Genomic DNA, 19,792 nt, shown 5'->3' with positions numbered 1-19,792 from the left:
GTGAGGGTACGTGAATGTCAAATGTAGATGTTGCCCATGGGAGTGACGATAAGTGAGGGGTACGTGAATGTCAAATGTAAATGTTGCCCATGGGAGTGACGATAAGTGAGGGTACGTGAATGTCAAATGTAGATGTTGCCCATGGGAGTGACGATAAGTGAGGGGTACGTGAATGTCAAATGTAGATGTTGCCCATGGGAGTGACGATAAGTGAGGGGTACGTGAATGTCAAATGTAGATGTTGCCCATGGGAGTGACGATAAGTGAGGGGTACGTGAATGTCAAATTTCCTTATTTTGTGTCATACAGTATCACATTCACCGACAAATGCCGACATAATTCAAAAATATCAATATCACGTGGATAAAAATGCCATCCACCCAAACTAATTCTCGCATTTCACAATACGATTCGCCGCCAGCGGTTGCTTTGGCAGTCAAATTTTCTCCAGAGTCGACATCGCCGTTCTAGCTGCTATTGAGTTTTCACGCGAGTGTGATAATAAATATGTTGAAAACAGCTCCACGAAGGATTCCCTGTGATCAATAGATAGAAAATGGATAGTTGTAAATTGTTGTTTTAGTGTGCATTCGCATGTAACATCATTATAATGACATTTAAACCCACAATGATGCATGTTCCTGGATTGTATTCGTATTACGCGGGCTTTTGATGTCAACTCATTTTCCCATGATGCACTGCGTATTTTGGCCTCGACCCAGCGACCGCTGGAGGCGCAACGTATTGTGAAACGCGAGAATTACAAGACCTCTTTTACATTGAAGCGGGCTTTCCATTTTAAAGGGAATTTATATCACACTTACATCTTTTAGTACGAAACTGTAAATGGTCTTTGCAAGACTGAAATTATAATATTTGTTTATCTATTATTATATATTATTAGCTTAATATTCTGACTACGATTTAGTCATGAGTATACTTGGGTTATGTGAAATAAACATGTGGTTATCAACTGCCCAGTTTACATGTACACCACGTACAAAGGCAAGCATAATATGATAACATACTATTTATTACATACTTTATCATTAATTCAAACATGCGTACTAATTCATTTGAGTTGGTTTTCAAAAACCCCATTGTGTAGAAAGCTTTTTGCAATGTTAAATTATGCAATATTTATTGTTGCGTTGTGAGAAATAAGCATTTGGCCACTTAACATGCTTAAGATAATAATGACTTATCAGTCTAAACCAAAGGCAAAAATAAACAGACTAGTATTGCCTATTTAATTAGAAACTACAAACATACGTAGCTTACCTTTGTGTCCTTGTAAATATAAAACTTAGACGATGGATATGGGGCCCTGTATTACATTTGGGCCTCTACACGTAGTGCCAACATTTATGTTTCATTATGTTCTTTACTTTTGGACTCCTAGGGCCCAAATGTCCCACTGCATCGTCTCGCGGTTAGCATTATTTAAAAAAGAAGGCGCCCAAAGGTCAAGATAGTAAAAGGGGCCCGGTCAGCAACTACTTGCTGACAGATTAAATTAAGAGGCTATTGCTATGTTTAGAGTTAGTGCTAGGGCTAGGTCTAGGGTTACAGTCAGCATAGTACCTTAGTTCATATTCGACATAATAGAGAACCTTATTTTTCCAGCCATGGCTTAATTCCGAATTGTCACCTAATTTGGGTGTACTTTGTCTTGGGTCCAATCTCTATCATGGAAAGTTTGCTATATCTTTCTAAATATAATGATTGTTTGTTCTAGATTTGTGTTTTAGCGTTTCATATTTGAAAGAACTAATGTTTAATTGCAACATTTCGAAACTACAAACCCAAACTGGGTGCTATGATGTACAAGATTGGGCTACGAGTATGCATTTTACCAAGTTAGCAATAGGTATTTCCTTCATGTTGCCAATGCATGACTTTCTTTATTATACTCAAAAACGGATTTTATTATACATGTACTAGAAAGTTGTTTACGTGCATATAGGCTCCTTCACAGTCAGTTTGTGTTGTGTATGTTTACAACTGAGCCACATATAGACTGGGTTGCCGGACTACCAGACAAAGAATCTGTTTTTGACTATAATTTGGCCTCCTATCAGTTTTACTGATAAGATGGCTAATTGAAAATAAACACTTATTTTGTAAACAGATAATGCTCTGTGGTTATTTATGGATGGAAATTTAGGAAATTGCTATTAATGAAATAATTAATATATTAAACATACATTTTGCTTTGTTAACGGTTAAAATCCGTTCAAAAATAAGGTTTTTAGAACATTTTGAACAATTTTGCTCTATGAAAAAGGATACTGCACCCCTGCTGATCTGACTACTGATAAGCTGTCAACAAGCATTGACAAGTAAACTGTGACCACTAATTAAACAATAATAATGAGCATTATCTGACCATTCCCTGATCTGACCAGAGCTGGGTATAAATAGTGCACTACTACCAACACTATTAAATTGATGTTTGGAGTGACACTAGTCGTCGAGGGGGGGGGGGGATACCAGTAATTGGGGGTAGATAGTGGCTTTGGTTTTATACATTTTTGTAGAGCAACCGGGAATCCCTGGGATTGAGTAATCAGTCTTTTTGATTAGGCCAATGAAAGTCGATTTTGAGTTTCCCGTCACCGCCCTCACTTCATTTTCTGACCCTCACTTGAATTCGTTATTGTGACTATTTTTAATATACTTTTGAATCTCATTAGGGCTAAACATCCATCTTCAAGTGAGTGAGTGGCAAATAACAACACATTTTACATTCGTGTTAGTCATATAACGAAAGGCAGAAAAATAATGAATAATGAAAAAGTTACCTCACTTGTTTTCAGAAATTATGTGACGGGAAACTCAAAATTGACTGTTAGTGGCCTTATGATGTGATTGTAACTACCAGTAAACTATACATTGCGAATAAATATATCTAGAATTAATTACCATGCTTCAATGTCAAGGTTAACAGTTACTGATAATAGATAATTGGATTGTCATGAAATGTGGTTGATATGAAATCCCTTAATTAAGCAGCAAACATTCTTAAGGTTATCTGAATATAGATTGTTGGATTGTTGTAAAACTCAGAGGATGTGATTTCAATTGAGCCGTTTGTTACAAGTATGAATTAAATGTAGACCAATTTAGCACACATTTTCCAATTCAGCTTTTGACATGAAAATTTTGAGTATTTCCTAGTATGTCATTGGTGGTATTTACCAATAAATGCCAATATTTCGCACCCGGTTAGTTGTGCCAAACATTCAAATTTACTAGCTTTCCAAGTACTTGCAATGCAAAATTATGAAACATGATCTTCATCCATGGCGTTGTCTTTTTAAAGACATTTCTTGTTGACATTGAGGACGATAGAGCGAACCTTCGACATCGCGGGCCTTAAACCCCGGCTTTAACCCTATGAGAACTACCTGCCGATTGGCCAAAATGAATATTGTGTCCAATTTTGAACCAATCAAGTAGGATATTAATAAGATGCAATTTTGACCATAAATAGTTTAAAGCTTAGTTATAATTGGCAATTGAAATGAGCATTTCAAGTTATTAACCAATCAGATATGATGTTAGACGACCAGTAGTGTCCAGGGGGTTAACCCAATTGACTACTATATACATCAAAATCCACCCAATTTGATGTAAGATTCCTGTGGCTCTAAATGGACATAAACTAGAAATACTTTAATTTCAATATGAGATTATATGACCCAATGTTGCATGTGGACTTATGTCTAGTTTGTCACTAGTAGTCTTACTACAATTCCATGCCTAAAACACACAAGCATATTAAAATCTGTTGCTTTATTTTCAAACCAGAACGAAAAACAGAGCACTGAGAATGAGAAATATGAGGCTATATTTCAAAAACAGAGCGAAAAACAGAGCGGAATTGCAGAATATGAAATCTGTTGCTATATTTCAAAAACAGAGTGAAAAACAGAGCAGAATATGAATATTATATTTCAAAAACAGGGCGAAAAACAGAGCGGCATTGCAAAATATGAAATCTGTGACTATATTTCAAACCGGTAGTAGGTAATAATAATGAATTCAATGCAACACTCTGAAAACAAACTGACTGACGCCTGTTATGTCTAGTTTGTCACCAGTAGTCTTACTACAATTTCATGCCTAAAACAGAAAGCCTAAATTGTGGAGACAACAACACTCGGACAAGACCCGAATGAACGTAAACTCAACCCAAAAACTTCGAAACGATTATAGATGGTCAGATATATCGGGAACTGAAATATATAGTACAAACTTATTTAATGTATATAAAGCGCAGCTTTCTCCTCCGCATTTTGATACCGCTTTTGTTGCTCTATGATATCATTTGGTCGAGTTATGGGCGCTTGAGTGGCTTCAAGTCGGATTTTGAAAGTTGCACTTAGCTCCTATTTAAGCCAAATGCGTTCGTCGTGTACGACGACGACGAATCCAGGCAGTGATAGACAGTGTGTACACCAAGTATTGAGATGTCAGCAGAAAGAGTTCATAAGATAAGTCAGAGATAAGTAAAGGGTAGCAAGTATTGAAGTTAGAAGTCGAAGGAGTAAAATAAAGTAAAGTTCATGGTTAAGTAATCAGAGCACATCGGTGTCCTTTGTCTTGATTGTGTGTGTGTACACGACAAACGCATTTGGCTTGAATAGAAGCTAAATGCAACTTTCAAAAATCTGACTTGAAGCCACTCAAGCGCCCATAACTCGACCAAATGATATCGTAGAGCAACAAAAGAGTATCAAAATGCGCAGGAGAAAGCTGCGCTTTATATACATTAAGTTTTTGCTATATACTTCAGTTCCCGATATATCTGACCATTTATAATCGTTTCGATACTTTCTGGGTTGAGTTTATATGCGTTACAAACACACCCCACCACACATTTGTACGCACAGTAGCTCCACCGTTAGAGGGCAGCATCCTCTCTGTTTACCGCTCTGTTTATAAACAGAGCAGATTTGTCCATGATGCAGTCATGTCTACAGTAGAATTCACCGCGACCTTTCCAGGACTTAAACCCCATTAAAAGCTATTAAACCAAGATAACACTCATTGAAAACAGCTCAACTGATTAAATCAGATCTTCGCTGGTTGTGCACATGTGTCTGTTTTATATGTGCGGTATCGCAATGAGCTGGTATTTATAGCTTCAGTTGGGTAACCGATTATAAAGGAAACGCAAGGAAACAATGGTATGTGGACCTTTGTTCACGAAATGAGACAATGGCCTGCTTTTTGTTAACCAGCATTCTTGAAAATGAGCAACATAATGATTGTTGACTTAACACGGTTTGGAAATAATTTCTTCATATTTTTGGTGTTATCTGTCGTTTACATATCCTTCCTAAAACACCAAAGTACGAATATTTCCAAACATCTAAATTAGCTAAAAATTTAGGACATGTTACAAAACTATATTTTCTAGAATTTTAGAAGAGTACTTTTAATATTGGCCGGTTATTTTTCACACAGCGACGTCAACTAGGCAATGTACTATTACCTATAACATACACTAAAACACCAAAGTACGCATATTTCCAAACATCTAAATTAGCTAAAAATTTAGGACATGTTACAAAACTATATTTTCTAGAATTTTAGAAGAGTACTTTTAATATCGACCGGTTATTTTTCACACAGCGACGTTAACTAGGCAAATCCCCATACTTCTAACGTAGGCTATTTGTAGAGGTCACGCGTCAATGGGAAGAGCACTGTGTATTGTGTGTAGTAAAACGGACAGTAACTGCAGTATGCTTATCCTAAATCGTGCCATAGATGGGCAACACCAATCAATCACCAAGATAGGTGACTGGATGACCAGTTCTCTTCAAAGACTGAGCGGTTATCGAAACGTACACAGTAAGTGCAATTTATTGGATCAGAAATAAGAACCTTTTGATTGTAACGACAGACCCGATTCCACGCATTCCTACACCTCAATGGCAGCCATCGATGGGATGGCTAGGGTGAAATGTGAAATGATGCAGGCTTTGTGGGAATTTTAAACTGCGTTCCATCACCCGTGTGAAAAAAGGATGCTAAAAGTTTACAATGCAATACAATGATAAGATAATGGCGGGATAAATTCTGACCATCAATTGGCTCGTCAGAGTGTATAAGGTTTGACTTTTTCCTGTACACAGTAGGCCTACCAACAGCTTTACGTGACTTCCGAACCATGAGAGGTCGCACATACGCTACCTATACCTGCACGTGCTAAGCAAAGTATGAGATGAGAAGAAATTCTACAATTATTCTCGCAAGTAGATCATCATATAATTGCAGGATTCCCGACCTTATCATGCTTATAGGAATTTTTGGGAGAGGAAGAGAATTCACCCCCAAGTCAGACCCAAGACTCGAACCCTCGCAGATCGCTTATCCCGGCAGATAGCGCAGCGCCTTAGACCCCTCCGCCACTCAATCCCTCGGCGGCTGCCTCAATTGGGATTGGCGACTTTTGGCTAAATGGCACGACTCGATCTGAATCTTTGGTGACAAATTACAAACCTGGTATCACCTCAATTTGTAAAGTGACTTGACTCGATTCATTGCAACCTTCTATAGACGAATCCATTTTCACGCATTCCTACATCCCAATGGCAGCCGTAGCTGGACCCCCCCTTAGGTCTATTCCACCTAAAATGTGAAATGATGTGGCCTTGGCGGGGATATTAAACTGCATTCCATCACCCGTGTTACACATAGACAAAAGAATGATGAACGTTTACAACACAATACAATTCGAAATCGATTTTTAAGCGGATTTAATCCACCCGATTGGGCAGTAACAACACCAGTTTGGTGCAGACGGGACCCAGTAATGGCCGACTGAATTCTGACCATCACTTGGCTCGTTGGATTCGTCTATACCCAAAAATGCGTCATGCTGTGATGTGGTGGTGTATGTTTGGTGTATTACATTTGATTTGACCAAATAGCGCCATCGGTGCCCTGATAGGTACCGATGGTTCCTTCCATCGTATCCTGCTGGAGATGTAGTCGATTATATCGAGCGTAACAATTAACATAAATGTAATATCGTTGTTCATTTGATTACAAACGATAGCATAGCGCTAAACAAAACGTTCAGGGCACGAAATAAGCCATCGGTATAAATATCATGGAACGGCTATAACGCTAAAGTACCAAACCACCAGGGGCGTAGCAAGAGCCTCGGGGCCCATGGACAACAAACAGAGCGGGGCCTCTTGAGCAGGGCCGTATTTACCTTTGGTCCAGAGGGCCCCCAAAATTGCCCTGTGCATGCATGTTCCTTTTAGCCCGACAACACTATGTTTTGGACCATTATGTATAGTGAAATTGCAAAATTTTGCGCGCTTTGCGCATTGACAATTTATTTCGCGTGCAAATGTCCTAGTAAGATCGGAACAAGATATGCTTATCAACCTCTAATTTGCAATGCTTCTGCCACCCCTGTTGATCTTATAGTAGGCCCCAACTTTGTAAACCAAACATGGCCTCTTGAGTACACATGCCTTCCTCATGGTGAGTTTAGGGTCTCCTTTGGACTGAACCAGGTAAATTCGGCCCTGCGTTTTAGCATCTCCTTAATCAGGGCTTATTTCATTTTCTCTTTTGCTTAGGGCCCCTGAACCCTCGGGGCCCATGGACTTCGTCCACCATGTCTCCCCGCTTGCTACGCCCCTGTAAATCACACGCTGTGCCTTAGTGGATGCGAGGCATGTTTTCAAGCAAGCCACGGTCTCCAAGCCAATCTGTCTCCACTTTTCTTTATCCTTGGTACAGCCTGACGGTCCACCCCACGCTTAGGCATCTTAGATTTCCTATCATAAAACCCCAGCCGTCTCAATAACCTATGGACAGCATGAGGATGTTTATAGGCTACATTGTTCTTCTCCAGAGGATCTTGGTCAATATTGTAAAGTCTTATACAGATATCTTCGCGGTCAAAGGCCAGCATCGGAAGCGATGATCTTCTCGTTTCAGGCGGAGGCTCCCACGCTCCTGCTTGTCTTCCTGTACAGAACATATAAATGTATTAAATGTGAGATGTTACCATGGTAATCTACCATTATGGTTCATTTTCAATTACGTCATGGCTTTTTACCAGAGTGGTAACGAGTCATTTACTTGTGACTCGAGGTAAAATGGAGTGATTGACTCGAGTAAATTGAACTTGTTCAGTGCATCATGGGGACTCGAGTAATTTGATTCAGGTGAGCTGTAAACAATTAAGCCAAATGGTTGACGACTTGTTACCACCTTGCTCCAAACCAGTTTAATAAATTTCAGAATTATACATTTTTATAACTATTTCGGAATCAGGATGAAAAATGCATTAAAATGAATACAAAGCCCTTATTGGTTCAGTATACCTCTTGATATTTGCTGAAAATATCTGAAAACTTCAAGACTTTTAAAGTAAAGTATTCTGACAAGCTTTCCTACAACTCTTCACATATTCCCAACACTATACTTTGATCAGCTCGTAATCGGCGGGAATTATTAGACTTTTATCACTACCCCGAAAAGTAGACCCAGGTTAAGAGTGATATAGTTGATCTGTCTGGTCTATATATTGTGCGTGTTAAAGAAAGTAGACAAAGTACATGACTTCAGTTAACAATCTGCAATACTTCTGGCGAGATGTCACAAGAAAATTCTCAATATAAAATAATTATATTGATATTAATCCGCGATGTTATAAGGCCCGCCGATTACGAGCTGACCAAAATATAGCGGCGAGTCACTTACCCCGTGGTCCTGTAACCAGTTTGAATGCACCATGTCTGATTGCAGCCTTGATGGTAGGGTTAAACGACAGGTTGCTTGGTTCTCCCCATATTAAACGTTCTCTCCAACCCATGACACCCTGTTTGTCCAGTGTATCCTTACTTCTGATTGGCGTTGCGATGTTATGGAGAATTTCTCTACGTGGAGAAGATTGTCCCTGACTGTACGAAAGAATGCAAAGATTTTCACACAATGAGTATCTCAACTCTAATGCGCGTATTGGTCTCTGTTTCTAGTCTGTATTCGGTTGCATCACATTGTTCTAAACAACAGTGGCGTACCGTGGCCGCTCCTACCAGGGGGGGGCTGAGGAAAATTCAATTTTTGCCGCCCCTACCTCAACAGCCCGAAAAGGTTGACCCAATTTTTTTTTCGGTGGTTTGAAAAAGTGAAGAGTAAAAAAAAAAAGCATTTTAGGCGCTAGCGCCCTAAAAGCAATGTATAGTACCAGTTTTTTGTACTTTGTCAAAACTTTACTAATTCTTTTTGCCGCACCCTTCTTCTTCCGCCGCCCTTCTTTTTGCCGCCCTTCTTCTTCCGCCGCCCTTCGTTTTGGGCGCCCCTACTTTGACCCCGGGGCTGGCGCCCCAAAGGCCCCCCACCCAAAAAAAAAATACTTGCATGAACAAATACTATAAATGACACTTTCGTTACTGAATAAATTGACATGAGATCTTGGGATTGCAGTTATAGGCCAACATAATGTATGACAAACACATTGTTGTCAGTTCCGATAAGTTCCGCCATAGTACCAAACTAATTTAGACACATTTCATTGAGTAAGGCACACTCATACACACATACTTAAAAGATAAACATAATAAAACAGGATAAAATAATGGCTGAACTTACGAAATGGATGGCCACATGTTACGACCGTCCAAAACTAAAGGCCCCTTGGCAACGCCACCTGCCACCCCTTCAACTAACGTAGGGAACCAATCACTGACGTGCATCAGACCCTTGTGGACCGTACCACTGACATGTATAGGTAACAGTGGACTATGGACGAATCCAACACCTTTTATTCCGCCTTCCCAAAGAGTATTTTTCTTCCCGCGTAATGGCCAGTTGTTACCGCCACCACCTCCTCTTCCGCCATTGTCTGATTTAAACAAAATGGGAAAAATAAAATAAAACCAGATTGTAAATCACAAATGAAATGCAAAACATATTAATACTTACATATTAAGGGTAGACGAGGTATTGTTGGTCGAAGCAACCTGAAAATCGATTTTCATTATCTTCATCAATATATTATTGAAAATTAACACATTGATGTTTTGCAAAAGTTCATTCTACAAATCGTATGTTCTGTAAACTTGCTTAATTTATTGTAGTTAATTAGTTATGTATGTTTTACAAAAGTGTTGTTGTTTCAGCCCTCTTCACAACGTAACTCAAGAACCGCAGCACCTATAAAAGTATATTTGTGATATTTTAATTCTTTTACACGCTCGCTATGAATTGAGCAATGCAGTTTTTGCCAAAGCTCACTACCATTCGTAAGATGCTGTGAACTACCAAATCACAACAGTTTAAAATAATTAATAACCTTAAATGCAACTAAAATACATTTTGGTTGTACACAAAATACAACAAACAAATGAGCACCAAAACGAGCACACATCAAAACAGAAATAGAGGTTATCCGTGTTCTATAAGCTGCATATCCTATCAACGACTGCTATACCTTGTTTAGGACTTTCAAAAGAAGTACCTGCATGTGCAACCATGACTGTTTCAAATTAGCCCTCCGAGAGTCATGCAGGTATCTCCGAGGTCATGTATTGAATTGGTTTGAATAAGGAATACTACGGGAATCAGGGCCTTTTGTTAGAAGTCACACATGAGTAAAGTGGATAACCTCTATACAATCATATTACGGGCAATAGAGCGAAATTCATCATGCGATCTTTCGATCAGCCAATCAATACTTGAGCGCATTAGAAACCAGATTTGCATGCCCATATTTGGAATCAGCATGAAAAATGCATTAAGATGAGCCTATATGGCTATGATGGCTAGCATGCAAAGCGTCAAGAGTTCAAAGGTTACGATTTCATACAAGCTGTGTTTAACTACTGATACGTGATTGGTTAAGGGCGCACACCTCTAAATCACTCCGCGCACGATGTAATGTGGATGAGTTCCGGTAAAAACGAAATCTTTTTTGAGGTATTTTGGGCCTTTCTGTGGACTTGTAAGGAAAAAGAGAAGCATGTTATAGCTTAAATAAAAGTTTGAGACCTATAAACGAACTTGGATCCCATAAAAGTTGCATAATCCAATGTTTGAAAAAGTAGGCCCTCGGATTGAGAAAATGACCAGAAACGGGTTTTCAGGGTAAAAACGGGTCGAAAATGGTCATGGTGCTGTTTAAACGCCCATATCATGAAATCTAATCGGAAGACTACCCGTACATTGAAACATATATTACATTATCATCGATTTGCAATCGATTGGTGGTATATTTATGTTCAATTTGTTGCCGAAAAGGTCTAAAATCGGGCAAAGAAGAGACGTGTTTTCACGTGTATTTCAATGGGACGCGCTATTGGTGGTGTGCGCCCTTATAAGGCATGATAGACTTAATTGGCCCGAAGTAGGCTTTTTACAGGAATCACGTCAAAAACAGGACGGATATGTGTAAAATTCCGATTTTGCGATCTGAATTAAAACTTTACAAGCCACTTAAAGATTTTAAAGTGTTTTATAGTGAAAATGTAATTTAAATTTCTTAATTAATATTGTTAAAGTTCATTAAAGTGATGAAAAGTCAGCAAATTCGGCGTTCTGAGAGTTTTCATTAATTTAATATCATGTTTAAATTTTAGCACGTGTCCTTAAAACGACTCAAATTTCAGTTTTTTTCGGGGGCAAAATGATGCTTAATATAAAAATATGAATGTGTAGAAAATGTATAAACTTACTTTTATTACGTTTAAAGAAATAAAATGCAAATATACCATTCAAAAGACGCTGATGCGAGTAACATTTTTGAAGAAAATGACCAAGACTGCTAGAATGGTCAAAATCATAAAAACTGTATATTTTCTGCATTGGACACATAACTTCAAACGTATTTTTTTCCAAATCTATTTATCCTAGAGCAATAAAATTTGACAATTTAATCCAAAATGTAATAAAGTTTGCAAATCTATAATGAAAAGAACCGACTTTACAAATGTGCATTATAAGGCATGATAGACTTAATTGGCCCGAAGTAGGCTTTTTACAGGAATCACGTCAAAAACAGGACGGATATGTGTAAAATTCCGATTTTGCGATCTGAATTAAAACTTTACAAGCCACTTAAAGATTTTAAAGTGTTTTATAGTGAAAATGTAATTTAAATTTCTTAATTAATATTGTTAAAGTTCATTAAAGTGATGAAAAAGTCAGCAAATTCGGCGTTCTGAGAGTTTTCATTAATTTAATATCATGTTTAAATTTTAGCACGTGTCCTTAAAACGACTCAAATTTCAGTTTTTTTCGGGGGGGCAAAATGATGCTTAATATAAAAATATGAATGTGTAGAAAATGTATAAACTTACTTTTATTACGTTTAAAGAAATAAAAATGCAAATATACCATTCAAAAGACGCTGATGCGAGTAACATTTTTGAAGAAAATGACCAAGACTGCTAGAATGGTCAAAATCATAAAAACTGTATATTTTCTGCATTGGACACATAACTTCAAACGTATTTTTTTCCAAATCTATTTATCCTAGAGCAATAAAATTTGACAATTTAATCCAAAATGTAATAAAGTTTGCAAATCTATAATGAAAAGAACCGACTTTACAAATGTGCATTATAAGGGCGCACACCTCTAAATCACTCCGCGCACGATGTAATGTGGATGAGTTCCGGTAAAAACGAAATCTTTTTTGAGGTATTTTGGGACTTTCTGTGGACTTGTAAGGAAAAAGAGAAGCATGTTATAGCTTAAATAAAAGTTTGAGACCTATAAACGAACTTGGATCCCATAAAAGTTGCATAATCCAATTTTTGAAAAAAGTAGGCCCTCGGATTGAGAAAATGACCAGAAACGGGTTTTCAGGGTAAAAACGGGTCGAAAATGGTCATGGTGCTGTTTAAACGCCCATATCATGAAATCTAATCGGAAGACTACCCGTACATTGAAACATAATATTAAATTATCATCGATTTGCAATCGATTGGTGGTATATTTATGTTCAATTTGTTGCCGAAAAGGTCTAAAATCGGGCAAAGAAGAGACGTGTTTTCACGTGTATTTCAATGGGACGCGCTATTGGTGGTGTGCGCCCTTATAAGGCATGATAGACTTAATTGGCCCGAAGTAGGCTTTTTACAGGAATCACGTCAAAAACAGGACGGATATGTGTAAAATTCCGATTTTGCGATCTGAATTAAAACTTTACAAGCCACTTAAAGATTTTAAAGTGTTTTATAGTGAAAATGTAATTTAAATTTCTTAATTAATATTGTTAAAGTTCATTAAAGTGATGAAAAAGTCAGCAAATTCGGCGTTCTGAGAGTTTTCATTAATTTAATATCATGTTTAAATTTTAGCACGTGTCCTTAAAACGACTCAAATTTCAGTTTTTTTCGGGGGGGGGGGGGCAAAATGATGCTTAATATAAAAATATGAATGTGTAGAAAATGTATAAACTTACTTTTATTACGTTTAAAGAAATAAAAATGCAAATATACCATTCAAAAGACGCTGATGCGAGTAACATTTTTGAAGAAAATGACCAAGACTGCTAGAATGGTCAAAATCATAAAAACTGTATATTTTCTGCATTGGACACATAACTTCAAACGTATTTTTTTCCAAATCTATTTATCCTAGAGCAATAAAATTTGACAATTTAATCCAAAATGTAATAAAGTTTGCAAATCTATAATGAAAAGAACCGACTTTACAAATGTGCATTATAAGGGCGCACACCTCTAAATCACTCCGCGCACGATGTAATGTGGATAAGTTCCGTAAAAACGAAATCTTTTTTGAGGTATTTTGGGCCTTTCTGTGGACTTGTAAGGAAAAAGAGAAGCATGTTATAGCTTAAATAAAAGTTTGAGACCTATAAACGAACTTGGATCCCATAAAAGTTGCATAATCCAATTTTTGAAAAAGTAGGCCCTCGGATTGAGAAAATGACCAGAAACGGGTTTTCAGGGTAAAAACGGGTCGAAAATGGTCATGGTGCTGTTTAAACGCCCATATCATGAAATCTAATCGGAAGACTACCCGTACATTGAAACATAATATTAAATTATCATCGATTTGCAATCGATTGGTGGTATATTTATGTTCAATTTGTTGCCGAAAAGGTCTAAAATCGGGCAAAGAAGAGACGTGTTTTCACGTGTATTTCAATGGGACGCGTTATTGGTGGTGTGCGCCCTGGCATGATAGACTTAATTGGCCCGAAGTAGGCTTTTTACAGGAATCACGTCAAAAACAGGACGGATATGTGTAAAATTCCGATTTTGCGATCTGAATTAAAACTTTACAAGCCACTTAAAGATTTTAAAGTGTTTTATAGTGAAAATGTAATTTAAATTTCTTAATTAATATTGTTAAAGTTCATTAAACTGATGAACACGCCAGCCCTTTCGGCGTTCTGAGAGTTTTCATTAATTTAATATCATGTTTAAATTTTAGCACGTGTCCTTAAAACGACTCAAATTTCAGTTTTTTTCGGGGGCAAAATGATGCTTAATATAAAAATATGAATGTGTAGAAAATGTATAAACTTACTTTTATTACGTTTAAAGAAATAAAAATGCAAATATACCATTCAAAATACGCTGATGCGAGTAACATTTTTGAAGAAAATGACCAAGACTGCTAGAATGGTCAAAATCATAAAAACTGTATATTTTCTGCATTGGACACATAACTTCAAACGTATTTTTTTCCAAATCTATTTATCCTAGAGCAATAAAATTTGACAATTTAATCCAAAATGTAATTAAGTTTGCAAATCTATAATGAAAAGAACCGACTTTACAAATGTACATTATAAGGGCGCACACCTCTAAATCACTCCGCGCACGATGTAATGTGGATGAGTTCCGGTAAAAACGAAATCTTTTTTGAGGTATTTTGGGCCTTTCTGTGGACTTGTAAGGAAAAAGAGAAGCATGTTATAGCTTAAATAAAAGTTTGAGACCTATAAACGAACTTGGATCCCATAAAAGTTGCATAATCCAATTTTTGAAAAAAGTAGGCCCTCGGATTGAGAAAATGACCAGAAACGGGGTTTCAGGGTAAAAACGGGTCGAAAATGGTCATGGTGCTGTTTAAACGCCCATATCATGAAATCTAATCGGAAGACTACCCGTACATTGAGACATATATTAAATTATCATCGATTTGCAATCGATTGGTGGTATATTTATGTTCAATTTGTTGCCGAAAAGGTCTAAAATCGGGCAAAGAAGAGACGTGTTTTCACGTGTATTTCAATGGGACGCGCTATTGGTGGTGTGCGCCCTTAATCGCCTAATATGATTTACGGGCGCACAACACTACACATACCTGAGGTAAAAATTAGTACTGTGTTATTCCACATTCCAGTTTCTTTCAAAGTTTCTGTCACAACATGTACACTGACATCGAGCGATTTCACCATGCCAAGATACTTCTTGCGTTTTGTCCCGAATTTATTGTCATAAATCCTATTCCATACATGAGGGTAATTTAACTGATAGTCTCGTTCGTAACGCTCCGGAGCCTCCATCGGAGTATGTGCAGCTTGATGAGAGAGGTATAAAAATAATGGCTGAAAAGTAAGATTTGTGGTGCAAGTTTTATATTAAAATATAGGGTTCCAAGTTACCCTAAGACTTTTTAGAATAAATCAAAAAGTTATTGGTAGCAAATTATTTTTGATACAATTGGTCCAATTTACAATGTAAAAAATCATTGGTCACAATGGATTAATATGTAAGAAAATGATGAAGTTTTGAAATTGCACTTTGGTCCATTCAACTCTCAAATATGCAATAGGCCTGACCTACTGCATTATATTCTGCATGCCTTGTCAGAGTAAGTTGAATGGACCAAACTGTAACTTTGAAAACTGCATCTTTTCGTATGTAATTAGCACCGAATTGGACCAGATGTGTTAAACAAAATTGGCGACCAATAACTTTTGTAGTATTTAATTTCGTATGTATTTCAAAAAGTCTTGTGGAAGGGGATTTAAACCCTATAAAACAATGAATGATACAGAAAATACCAGGAATATTGCTAGTACACGAATTACAAACATATACTTCTAGTCAACAACTATATCTCCGTAAAAAATGCTGCTGTTAATAGTCTGATGCATTGTATAAGTTATATTAATTATGAGAACGTTACTTAAAACTGTATTTAAGTTTATACTGAATTCACAGTGAAGATTCCAAGCGTGTCAATTCGTAATTGATATGGTTACAATGGAGTTGGACCAACTATTGAACTCTGTAGGAAACACTGTTAAGTCATAGATTATCATTATTATGTTTTTTTGATAATCTATGGTTAAGTTACCTTGTGTGACAATGCGATATTTTACCATTCTAATGATCACAAAATGCAATGACACCAAAACAATCCCTATATAATAACGTGAGGAATACTAAGAATTAATACAATGAGCCCTAAGACTGAACCTTGCGGAATACCTTTTTAGAGTTATGGTTTTTGATGATATCTACTGTACGCTGTGTGTAGAGTTCCGATGAATAGATGCCATCGTAGCCCCATTCGACCGTATCATTGGTGTATAAAGAATTAATGCCATTGCGGTTCCGGTCATAGTGAGATGCAAAACCAGTGATGATACCTAGTAAAGAAACAAATAAACAAACATTCAATCAATTTCACGATACTTTTGTTTTCATGTATATCAATATGATTTCTGCGGTTCAGTCAGTTGCTGATTTGATTTATCCGAACGAAGCTTGGGATCTGATCTTGGTCGTGCTGGTTTATCATGAATTAGTTTGATAAAGGTAAGGCAATAGAACCAACTTAGTTCGATCTTTGGTCGATTATTGGTCGATCCTTATTATTTATAAAAGCAATTAATTGCATGGTGTTAATTGTGATTACATATATGAATCTCTGTATGCAATGGTATTCACCAATACAGATTTACCACTAATTCTGGTTAATTAGTTGATAATTAGTTAATTACAAGCATTGGAGCACTGAGCATCGACAGTCGATCCAAAGATCGAACACATTTGGTTCTGGTGCCTTAGATGCTTGATGACTCACCAAAATATGAATCGAATCCACGGCGTGTTGGTAAACACGCAGGCCTTGAAAAGCCTAGATGCCATTTTCCTACAGCGTGAGTGCCGTAGCCTAAGTCTCGTAGTTTATCGGGGAGTGTAGTCTCTCGTAATGGCAAACATGTTGGATCAGGTGCTTCGATGTTGCCTACTTGTAAACCTAAACGAATCTTTCGAAATAAAAAATATCAATAAACGAAGAATTTTGTTTAGCCTTTATAATAATGGGTAAGTATACTATCTTCTTGGGTTATACGAGGGTCATTCAAAAAGTTCTACCTCCGATATCGTCACGTCACTTTTATCTTACATGTCATGATATTGAAATTACCGATGGTTAACCACTTTATTCGCGTAAGCAAACCATCAAACTTTCTATAGAGTATATAGGCGTACAAACAAGGGAAGAATCTTACGCATCATACACTGGAACATGGAAACATTTAAACATTACAAACTATAGCGCACGAGGCAATTAATGATGCTGATTGTTATTCTTAATATATCAATATACAGGGGAAAGAAGAATTACGCATGGCACACTAGCACAAATAAACATGAATTTACAAATGAAAACATGACATGCATATACCAGAGTAAAAACCCCGGACATACCTGCCTGTGCGGGGACTGGAACCCCAGACCTCTCATGTCATATTTACATTATTTTGTGAATTCATGTTTAATTATGCTAATGTGCGATGCGAATTTTTATTTAGCCCTGTATATTGATATATTAAGATTTTAAGCATCATTAATTTGATCTCGTGCGCTAGTTTGTAGTGTTTGAATGTTTCCATGTTCCAGTGTATGATGCGCAAGCCTCTTCCCTTGTTTGTATGATTATATTAGGCTGGCGGGTAAGCATCATTAATCGTACACTGGTATGTAATGTGTTGTCTGTACTGTTTACCCTGACTGCTCATATCCATAAGTACCAGACTTGAGTCCTGTTTAATATCATGGACAGTGTGTAGTTCAGTGGTTAGAGCGCTCGATCGACACGCGAGAGGTCCGGGGTTCAAGTCCCCGCACAGGCTAGGCAGGTATGTCCGGAGTTTTTACTCTGGTATATCTGCCTATGCATGTCTTGTTTCCATTTGTAAATTCATATTTAATATCTTTTAATTGTGCTGGTATGCGATGCGTAATTCTTCTTTCCCCTGTATAGGCGTACTAGTATTTTATTAACGACTACGTTACTTTTTGTAAAGGCTAGTAACTGTTCCTTAGGCTATTTTAGAGTTATCGTACATTCAAATGCATTAAGATGTGAAGACAATAATTGTTTATAGTTTTATCATTTTTCCAAAAATCAGATTAGTGTAACAGTAAGAATTTAGAAATAAAGAGAACTGGGCGGAAAGAAACAGATATTTTAAGTACCATCTTACCGGGTATCTTCCCGTGAGCAGGGAAGCTCGAGTTGGAGTACAACTCGGTTGCACATAATAATTCTCTAGACGAACTCCTGAATATGCCAGGGCGTCTATGGCTGGTGTATCTGCAATAGATCCCATACGTTTTCCATGATATCCTACATCGTTATATCCCAAATCATCGGCAATAATATAAATAATATGCGGTTTTGAAGATTTGTCTTTGTCGAATACTGGTGATTTTCTGGACAAAGATCGTAATGCAACTTTTGGCCATGAATAAATATTTGCTGATTGCACTTGATGTCGACGCTTTTTCAAAATCCGTCTATATCTGGGTCTCCTAGCCTCATTATTACTTGCATCTGCAACAAGTATACACAGATTAGTACAGAAAAGCAATAATAGCATAAGATTTGTTCCACAAATGCGCTCCATTATTCATATTCGCTGTTTGACCTATCCTCATGTTCTTAGGCAATAGCAAAGACTCAGTTTACACTTAAACCAATCATCACGCACGGAGTGATATGAGACACTCCATAAACCACACTAACATGATTAGCGTCCAAAAGACTAAGACTGTACTAATTAGGAAACCATGACTAGCAACACGTTTCTATATTCCTTTACATATACGACCGAACCTATCAAACACAATTGAACTTTATGTCATCTTTTAGAAGGACGAGATAAGTCAATGAAAAGGTAACTTTAATCAACTAATAATTACTGGTGTTAAAGTCAGGTCATGCCTGTGTTTAGTTTAAACATACTGAGAGGCTGTGGGTTTGTATTTACCTGCCATGGTTTAACAGCGAGATATCAGTGTCAAGTTTAAGAAGTATCCCGAAATGCATTGTAAACATACAAAAATTGTATATACATAGAAGGTTCAAATATAGTACAGTATTAACAGCTGATCCTGTATGTCATTTTCTAAAAATAAAAACAAGTATAAGCTTTTGCAGTTGTTTTGCACTTTGCTCAGATTTTTTTTCTATTATTAAATGATTTTAAAATGTGAAAAAGAAGTGACATATTAAAAGAAGTGACTGAAAAATTTACAAGCAATTACAGAAATATATACGAGTCTGACCGAGTGTGCTGCAGATGCATATGTGAGTTTATTTTGATGGTACCATTCTCTAGAAATTTGTCATTTAAAGCTTATTTAAATTTAAGGAGAGCGCTACTTTGACCACTTACTTAAGGTTGGTGTACGATGGATATCACATGTTTGCGTTGCCAAGTCTTTAATAAATGTGCAGTAGGCCTATACTTATTAAATATCAGCTACGTTTCTATGTTTGTGCACAGGATCATTTTCTATTCTTA

At 37.0% G+C, this 19,792-nt stretch overlaps 1 protein-coding gene across 1 annotated transcript; it reads right to left on the bottom strand.

Moving 5' to 3' along the window:
• Positions 1 to 5,474: 5,474 nt before the first annotated feature.
• LOC140167903 (arylsulfatase B-like) lies at positions 5,475 to 19,068 on the bottom strand. Its single transcript, XM_072191193.1, has 7 exons — positions 18,470 to 19,068; positions 17,059 to 17,245; positions 16,461 to 16,621; positions 15,328 to 15,571; positions 9,637 to 9,889; positions 8,746 to 8,945; positions 5,475 to 8,007 (listed from the first exon to the last, which is right to left on the bottom strand). Exons 1-7 carry the CDS (start codon positions 18,890 to 18,892, stop codon positions 7,718 to 7,720), a joined length of 1,758 nt encoding a protein of 585 aa, XP_072047294.1. The 5' UTR covers positions 18,893 to 19,068; the 3' UTR covers positions 5,475 to 7,717.
• Positions 19,069 to 19,792: the final 724 nt, after the last annotated feature.

The sequence above is a fragment of the Amphiura filiformis genome, chromosome 13 (assembly GCF_039555335.1).
Source record: "Amphiura filiformis chromosome 13, Afil_fr2py, whole genome shotgun sequence".
Taxonomy (NCBI): Eukaryota; Metazoa; Echinodermata; class Ophiuroidea; order Amphilepidida; family Amphiuridae; genus Amphiura; species Amphiura filiformis.
The sequence above is the reverse complement of the archived record's forward strand: the minus strand, read 5'-3'. Positions and strand labels throughout refer to the sequence as shown.